Source organism: Labeo rohita, chromosome 11, assembly GCF_022985175.1.
Source record: "Labeo rohita strain BAU-BD-2019 chromosome 11, IGBB_LRoh.1.0, whole genome shotgun sequence".
Lineage (NCBI taxonomy): Eukaryota > Metazoa > Chordata > Actinopteri > Cypriniformes > Cyprinidae > Labeo > Labeo rohita.
The window spans coordinates 9,116,876-9,126,567 of NC_066879.1; the positions used below are offsets into that span (position 1 = coordinate 9,116,876).

Below are 9,692 nucleotides of genomic sequence, written 5' to 3' on the forward strand. Positions count from 1 at the left end.
AGTTTGGTAAAAGATACCATTCATTAACATGACTTAATATATTATCTAACATCAAGTTACAGTGAGTGAACATTAATTAATGTGTGTGAATTTTGTTTTATACAAACATTTGATGGTTCATGTTTGTTCATTGTGCGTGAAATAATGTTAACAGATACAACTTTTAATTTAAAATAAATTATTAATACATTTTGAAATTAAGAGAATAATTGCTATGTAACACTTGTTTTTTTAAGTCATGTTAAATGGAGTCTTTTTGTAAAGTGTTTTTAATAAGACAGTTTCCGTCTGTGTAACATTGATATCTTACACTCAATATAAGTAATCTTATCTAACTTTGTTATAAAAAGCTGAGGTTTGTTATTTACTGAAAAGTTATATATAAAGTTCTGTTTAGCTGGTGTCAATCTAATATTGCATTTAGTTAGACTCAGCCAATTGTTTTACTCAAGTATATTATATTTTCCTTTTACAGCTGCAGGCTGAAGAAGACCACGAACCAAACTCCTAAGCAGACAACGGTTCCAGATGCTTTTCAGCAGCAGAAGTATGACAAAAACTCACCTGAGGCAAGAAAACTGAACCGAGCTGTTGCTGAATTCACATGTATGGATCAAGTGCCAGTTTATACAGTGAAAAATGGGGATTTCAGCAAATGCTTCATCACCTCAGCCCAAAATACCAGCTTCCAAGTCAAAACTTTGTTTTATTTTTGTTTGTTATAAATAAAAATAGTGTTGTTCAATTCATGTTTTTGTGTTTTGATTTGGTACCGAAATTGGTACCGAGAACCGTGGATTTTCACTGGTATTGGTACCGAATACTGAAATTTTGGTACCGTGACAACACTAACTAGCACATTGCTAGCATGATTAGCACGTTACTAGCATGTTGTTAGCATGTTTCTAGTATGATTAGCATGTAACTAGCACGTTGCTAGCATGATTACCAAGTTACTAGCATGTTGTTAGCATGATTAGCATGTTACTAGCACGTTGTTAACATTTTTCTATCATGATTAGCATGTTACTAGCATGTTGCTAACATGATTAGCAAGTTACTAGCATGCTGCAAGCTGATTAGCATGTTGTTAACATGTTTCTAACATAATTAGCATGATTAACATGTTACTAGCACGTTGCTAGCATGATTACCAAGTTACTAGCATGTTGTTAGCATGATTAGCATGTTACTAGCACGTTGTTATCATTTTTCTATCATGATTAGCATGTCACTAGCATGTTGCTAACATGATTAGCAAGTTACTAGCATGCAACAAGCTGATTAGCATGTTGTTAACATGTTTCTAACATAATTAGCATGATTAACATGTTACTAGCACGTTGCTAGCATGTTTTTATCATGATTAGCATGTTGATAGCATGTTTCGCACATGATTAGCATGTTACTAGCATGTTTCTAACATGGCTAACATGTTACTAGCTTGTTGTTAACATTCTAGCATGATTAGCAAAGTTGCTAGCATGTTTCTAGCATAATTAGCATGTCACTAGCATGTTTCTGGCATGATTAACAAGTTGCCAACATGTTTCTGGCATGATTAGCAAGTTGTTAGCATGATTAGCAAGTTACTAACATGTTGTTAGCATGTTTCTAGTATAATTAGCATGTAACTAGCACATTGCTAACATGATTAGCACGTTACTAGCATGTTGTTAGCATGTTTCTAGTATGATTAGCGTGTAACTAGCACGTTGCTAGCATGATTACCATGTTACTAGCACGTTGTTAGCATTTTTCTATCATGATTAGCATGTTACTAGCATGTTGCTAACATGATTAGCAAGTTACTATCATGCTGCAAGCTGATTAGCATGTTGTTAACATGTTTCTAACATAATTAGCATGATTAACATGTTACTAGCACGTTGCTAGCATTTTTCTATCATGATTAGCATGTCACTAGCATGTTGCTAACATGATTAACAAGTTACTAGCATGCAGCAAGCTGATTAGCATGTTGTTAACATGTTTCTAACATAATTAGCATGATTAACATGTTACTAGCACGTTGCTAGCATGTTTCTATCATGATTAGCATGTAGCATGTTGTTAGCATGATTAGCATGTTACTAGAATTTTGTTAGCATGTTACTAGCATGTTGTTAGCATGATTAACAAATTACTAGCATGTTGCTAGCATGTTTCTAGTATAATTAGCATGTAACTAGCACATTGCTAACATGATTAGCACGTTACTAGCATGTTGTTAGCATGTTTCTAGTATGATTAGCGTGTAACTAGCACGTTGCTAGCATGATTACCATGTTACTAAAGACGTTGTTAGCATTTTTCTATCATGATTAGCATGTTACTAGCATGTTGCTAACATGATTAGCAAGTTACTATCATGCTGCAAGCTGATTAGCATGTTGTTAACATGTTTCTAACATAATTAGCATGATTAACATGTTACTAGCACGTTGCTAGCATTTTTCTATCATGATTAGCATGTCACTAGCATGTTGCTAACATGATTAACAAGTTACTAGCATGCAGCAAGCTGATTAGCATGTTGTTAACATGTTTCTAACATAATTAGCATGATTAACATGTTACTAGCACGTTGCTAGCATGTTTCTATCATGATTAGCATGTAGCATGTTGTTAGCATGATTAGCATGTTACTAGAATTTTGTTAGCATGTTACTAGCATGTTGTTAGCATGATTAACAAATTACTAGCATGTTGCTAGCATGATTTAGATAGATTAGAAATATTATAAATATCAGAATGGAAGCTTAAATGAGTCTAAATTGATTAGAAATAGTACATAGAAGGGAAGCTTGATTGAGCCTCAAGGGATTCTGGGAGTTTAGATTTGAATTTTGTCAGTTGGAGTTTGAATAGTGTTGCTCATTTGAACATTCCGTCAATGTAAGTCTATGGGATTTTTGGTGGTTTGAAAGTCTGGTTTATGAAAACCGTAAGCCGGATCAGTTAGAAAAGACACAGCACACCGAGTCAGACCAGTCTGAAGGTCTGGGCCGAGTTTGGTGGTTCTAGCTTGAAAGCTCTAGGAGGAGGTAGATACCGAAATTTGGCTCAGAAGAAGAATAATGATAATATTCTTAAATAGTAGATCAGTAAGTTGGCTTTCTCAAGCCAACTTAATTACGGTAATTACAATATGGCGTGAACGCAGCATTATTGTTATATATGTTAATAAAATTATATAACTATACAGTTAACTTATTTTACTTTAAACAACACGAGAAGAATAAACGCGTTAGTTTTTCAACAATTACAGAGGAAAAAGCAGAACCACCGTGACAGAATGCAGTAATTCGTCTTGTGTAGTTTATCATACGGCCACCAGAATGCAGTGTAAAACGTGAAACGTGGACAAAACGCACACACACACACACACACACACACACGTTGCATTCATTTTAGCTACAGTAATTCACCTGAGACAGCAACAGTTTATTGAAATTTGAAAAATGATTAGAAATATATAGACCAATTCATATGAAACTAGAGCTTATTTGCATTCAAAATGCATGTTTTGGAGTAAGACACATTTGGAATTCCGTTTGACACGTGGTCCAAACTTTCGATAGTGATATAAAACTATATAAAAGTCTATGTCAAATCTTTATATCGCTGTGGTCATGTATTAGGAGTGGTGTGTTGCTCATTCTGATTGTCTAAATCTTGATACATCAGCTCTCTGTTCCTGTACAGACAATAATGCTGTGTGATGAACACGACATCAAAGAATATGGACAACACGCCCAGGCCGAACTTTGTGGGGTCTCCGAATATAATCTTCCATTTATCTGTCAAGGAAACACAAAAAAATAAAACGAATATTTGCGTGCATTCTAACATCCTTAAAGTGTCGCCATATAGGAAATGAAAGTGTTTGTGTGGTCTCACTGTTGTTATAGGCCTGAAGGAACATTTGGAGTAAACTAAAGCTGCCCCCTGTGAAGTCCAGCAGCACATTCCCAATGCTCCATCCCTCTGTGCTCTTCCTGCGATAGTTCATATAAGCCTACAAAATAATCCAGAATTAATGAACAATGTGAAATACGCCACGCAATTTATTTACAACTTTTTTTTTTTAAATAAAAAAAATTAAGCTGTTACTCCAGTATTCAATCACAAAAGAATTCTGCACTTAGGGACACTTGGGTGCAGTTCTTTTGAAACTCTTTCTCAATTTACTGTTACAAGCCACAAATATAACCAATAGTAAAAGTCTGTTAAAAAGAGGAAGTGTGAAATCTATTTTTATCATTTCAACTGCACTGAAGCCTACTGCACTGCTCTATGACAAGCCATCAGTTTTAAAGGGAATGAAAACCTCGGTCATCAGTTACTAACTCTCATGCCATCCCAAACCATCATGACTCTTTCTTCCACTGAATAGATCCCTCAAAGCTCTCAAATTTCTTTCACACGTGAATATTCAAACATGGTGGCTGATGACACATTCTCATGTGTCTCATGAGTGAACACAACTAAAGCAAACATATTAAATACAATGAAAAAGTTTTCATTGTTTGACAGCCCAGTTCACATGCACATTCCTTTGTAAGGAAAGCATATCTGATAAACATTTCCTTCTGGATTTCATTGGAAAAAGAAACTACTTTTTTTCTGGATTATTTTTAAGTCAGGTTTGGAATGACATCAAGGTGAGTAAATGATGCCAGTTTTATTTTTGGATGCATTTTTTAACCTTTGGAGGTGTGTGATGGGAAAGTTGTACCTGAGGGATGTACTTTACAAGTGTGACACCCAATTTAATGTATGAGAAATAGTACAGATAATCCAGCCAGGAGATCTTCTGTGCCACAGCAACAAACAGGGAGACAAACGCAAAGGTCCAGCCAATCGCTAATAACCCAATGGCCACTTTGGATACCTTTTGCCCTCCTCTCTATATAAATAAATAATAATAATAAAAACAAAACAGTTTAAGAGGAAATGCGATTTCATTTTAATCATTTTTAAAACTTTTTTTACTTTTTATTTGTTAGTTATTACTATTTATTCAAATTACTGGGGTAAGTACTTTTTTTATGTTTTTGAAACAGTGTGTTTCTTATGCTAAAAAAAAAAAGTTTAAAACTTTTGTGATTTTTTTTTTTTCAGGATTCTTTGATAAGAATTTGGTTTTAATTGGTTTTTTTATGCAAAAGTCTTTTTTAAATTTAATGCATTCTTACTAAATAATATACATATTATTCCCAAAAAAAAATAAAAAATCTTACTGACCCCAAACTATTGTTTAATGTTAATATACACTACCAGTCAAAAGATTTTTTAAAGAAGTCTCTTCTGCTCACCAAGCCTGCATTTATTTAATCTAAAATACAGCAAAAACACTAACATTTTAAAATATTTTTACTATTTAAAATAAGAGTTTTTTATTTGAATATATTTTAAAATGTAATTTATTAAAAGCTGAATTTTTAGCATTATTATTCCAGTCACATGATCCTTCAGACATCATTCTAATATTCTGATTTGCTACTCAAAAAACATTTACTATTATTATTATTATTATGTTGAAAACAGCCAAGTAGAATTTCATGTTTCTTTGATAAATAGAAAGTTCAGAGGAACAGCATCTAAAACAGAAATCTTTTGTAACATTATAAATGTCTTTATGAGCAATTTAAAGCATCCTTGCTAAAAAATTATTTAAAAAAAATATTAATTAAAATAAAATTCAAATTAATTAAATAAAAAACTATACTGACTCCAAGATTTTGGTATAGTGTATAATGTTACAGAAGCTTTTTATTTCAGATAAATGCTGATCTTTGGATCTTTGTATTCATCAGAGAATTCTGAAAAAAAAAAATGTACTCAACTGTTTTAAATATCGATAATAATAATAATAAAAAAATGTGTCTTGAACAAATCAGCATATTAGAATGATTTCTGAAAGATCACTGAAGACTGGAGTAACGATGCTAAAATTTAGCTTTGATCACAGGAATAATTACATTTTAAAATATATTCAAATAGAAAGCAGCTATTTTAAACAGTAAAAATATTTCACAATAACTTTTGCTGTATTTCGGATCAAATAAAGGCAGGCTTGGTGACCAGAAGAGACTTCTTAAAAAAAAAAAAAATTAAAAATCTTACTGTTCACAAACTTTTGACTGGTAGTGTATGTGTGTAAAATAATACATTATTATTATTATCATTGTTTACCTCATACATGGCACACTGGCAGACATAAACAAGAGTGAGAAGTAATGCATGAAGACTGAAGAAGACATCATTGGCATCGACAGGAATGACTCCATTCGGATCTTTCTTCAAGAACTCCTCCTATAATGCACAATTTATCATCTCAATTTTAAAAAAAACTAAGCACAAAGAATATTGCAAAAGACCGGGAAAAATAATTACAAAGCTGTTAAGTGGACACACCTGTATATACGTCACCCAAAACAGGCCAACATTAAACACACTGTAAGCAATGAATCCAGTCAGGTTGAGAGCGAGGAAATCAAAACTGAGGCCTACCACACTGAATAAAACAAAAGACACATGTTATCCATCAGCTCTTTTAATCATCTAAATCCTAAGTCTCAAAGATCATCTTGTACCTGCGCCGTTTCCAGTTCTCATACGCCTGTGGGTAGAACGACACAGACCAGGCCACGAAGTAAATCCAGCCAATGATTTGATTAATGATGAAAAGAGCATTACTTCTGACAATCAGGAATCTGATTCGCGTCTCTAGGCTGGAAAAAGAGAATCCCCTCTAGCGGTTAATTTCAAGGAGTTTTTGTTAACACACATCTAAAATAAAACAAGACCATACAAAATCACTGTACTATAGCCAAAACAAATTATCAAAATATCTGGAAAACAACTCGTTTCTGCGGTTAACAGAAAGAAAGAGGTTTTTTTTTTTCTACTCAGTATTAGAATAATATACAATATCTTTTAGTTCAGTGTAAATGGACAGTTGCCAGTCTCCACTGACTTCCATAGACAATGGAAGTCCATGGCGACCAGCAACAGTTTGGTTACTCACATTCTTCAAAAGACAATATTTTGTGCTCAGCAGAAGAAAGAAACTCATACAGGTTTGGAACAACTTGAGGATAAGTACACTACCGTTCAAAAGTTTGGGGTCAGTACATTTTTATTGTTTCTTTTTTTTTTTTTTAAGAAATTAATACTTTTATTCACCAAGGATGTATTAAGTTAATAATTAAAAGTTTATTAAAAGTTAATAATAAATAATTTACATTGTTATAAAATATTTATATTTTGAACAAACACTGTACTTTTTAAACTTGTTATTCATGAAAGAATCCTGAGAAAAAAAAAAAGAAAAAAAAAAAATCACAGGTTCCAAAAAATATTTGGCAGCACAACTGTTGATATTATCCAACACTGATCATTCTAATAATAAATCTGCATATTAGAATGATTTCTGAAGGATCATGTGACACTTAAGACTGGAGTAACAGCTGATAAAAATTCAGCTTTTCATCACAGGAATAAATTCTATTTTAAAGTATGTTAAAATAAAAAACATTATTTTATATTGTAAAAAGATTTTGCAATATTACTGTTTTTTTCTATATTTTTAATCAAATAAATGCAGCCTTGATGAGCATAAGAGACTTCTTTAAAGACTATTACAAGTCTTACTGACCCCAAACTTTTGAACGGTAGTGTACATCATGATAGATTTTTTCATTTTTGGGTGAATTATCCCTATTAAATGTATTAGCAATGAATACAGTTGATCTATGACTCAGCAACCACTTGAAATCCCCTAAATTAAAGAACTACATAAATAAAACTGGTTTTGCAAGATACTGATGCAAATGTCTGGTTATAATACATCCACACAAATTGCTTCATGCTATGACAACCCAAACAAACTTTTTGCAAAAAATTAAACTTTATAAAGGATCCCCATGTGATAAACAAAATCTTAGCTGAACAGTTCAAAAGAAACCAACAGGAAGCTGTAAGAAAATATCACTTCTGCAATTTTTATCCAGTACTATTTAATCAGTAACAGATTAAAATGAGCGACGCACCTTTTTATGTGCGTGTTATTGCTGGAAAGGTAAGCAGTCACCTGACCAACACCTTTCGCCTGCACTTCAAAAGACACAGATACGTTTCCTGCCGGCACAACAACCTGTGCAAGATGAAAGAGGGCAAAAAACAGTTATTAAAGTTGACAGTGTTTAATGACACTTGTTTATCAAGTTATTATGATTATTCATGTACAACTCAGCTCAACAAGTGTATTTAAATCTGACAGGCTGAAATAAGTGCACATACCTCATCAGGCAGTAGAATTATTAAAGAGACATTTCTTGATTTATATGTGATATTGAAATAAACTGTTACAGATGTGTTCAACGGTGAACTGTGAATGTAAAGACATAAAGCAATATTAAAAACATATTTAGGCCTAACATTTACTCAGTAAATATTTACTCAGTAGGGTGAACAGTTAAATCATGGCTTACAGTTGTACCTCAGTGTAATGGTGATGTTGTCTGAAGATTGTTCCTGTAGACTCACTGTGGCTGGAGCTTTGATGTTCACTTCTGCATCTGTAAATATAGTGATGTTAACTTTTTCCTATTGCTCTCTATGTAATCTCCTATTTTTGTACATTTAAAATATTATACTTACCGCCAAACGCCGTGTGCGCGCAGGCAGACAGCGTTATGAGAAACAGTATGGCAGTCTGCTTCATTTTGACATTATATTTATAATCTTACAAGCGAGTAATTACTGCTGTTCAGTTCGCGCTCTCATTAAAAATAAAGCGAAAATGCGTCCTAACACGCCGAGTAGTGTTTGAAAGACAAACCAGATAAACTACGGACCATCAGCTGTCAGTTGATGAGTGAGTCACTCAGTACATTTAGAGTAATAAACCTCAACTCTGTCTTGTGGAGGAAACTGATGTCTATCAGTCTGTAGTTCCGCATTCGGACATTTTTGATCACATGACATGGGTCAGCTGACGTGAGCTCGCCTCCATAGTGTCCAAAAAAGCTTGTGTGGACAGATTCCTACGCACTGCTTCGATAAAAATAGGACCTCTTTTTTGGTTCTTGAGGTTAAGGTTTATGAAAACTCGTTTTCAGAGCCAGAAACAACTTTATGCGAGTGTTTTTGTACAGAATTCAGTGTCCTTTGTCTGGAACATAGGGGGTGAGGGGGGCACAACCTGACGCGGATGGTTTAAATATTTCCACACACGCTAGCGTAACCAAATTTACGGCGTTAACTAGTTGCCATAGCAACACTATACAGAGAAAATAATGCGCCAAAATTCAAAAGCCTTTTAATGATATCGCTGAATATTTATTTTACCATAGTAAAAGTAAATTTCTGGCTGAAGCAAGTTTTCATCTCAGTTTTTAGTATTCATTCAAAATTAGACAAATCTGCTATTATTTTAATCTCCAATCTGTTGTTTATCAGTTTAGTTTATTAATGCTTGGCAAACCAGCAGAAGACACGAACCAGTTTTATATTCCAGTCGCACTGATGAAGAAAGTTGTAACACTGCGTTACAATCTGCCACGCTATTATTAAACTATGCTTTTCTATGACATTAGCAATGTAATTTTCACTATTTACTTTTATGGATTTTTAAAAGAAACCACAAGAAACAGGTGAATAAAGACTGACAATCGATGTTT

At 33.3% G+C, this 9,692-nt stretch overlaps 1 protein-coding gene across 1 annotated transcript; it reads right to left on the minus strand.

The window, feature by feature from the left end:
- Positions 1-3,411: 3,411 nt before the first annotated feature.
- Positions 3,412-8,990, minus strand: ctns (cystinosin, lysosomal cystine transporter). Its single transcript, XM_051122072.1, has 10 exons — positions 8,671-8,990; positions 8,510-8,588; positions 8,311-8,398; positions 8,061-8,164; positions 6,603-6,740; positions 6,424-6,523; positions 6,202-6,321; positions 4,742-4,912; positions 3,904-4,021; positions 3,412-3,803 (listed from the first exon to the last, which is right to left on the minus strand). The coding sequence occupies exons 1-10, from the start codon at positions 8,732-8,734 to the stop codon at positions 3,634-3,636; spliced, it is 1,152 nt and encodes a 383-aa protein (XP_050978029.1). The 5' UTR covers positions 8,735-8,990; the 3' UTR covers positions 3,412-3,633.
- Positions 8,991-9,692: the final 702 nt, after the last annotated feature.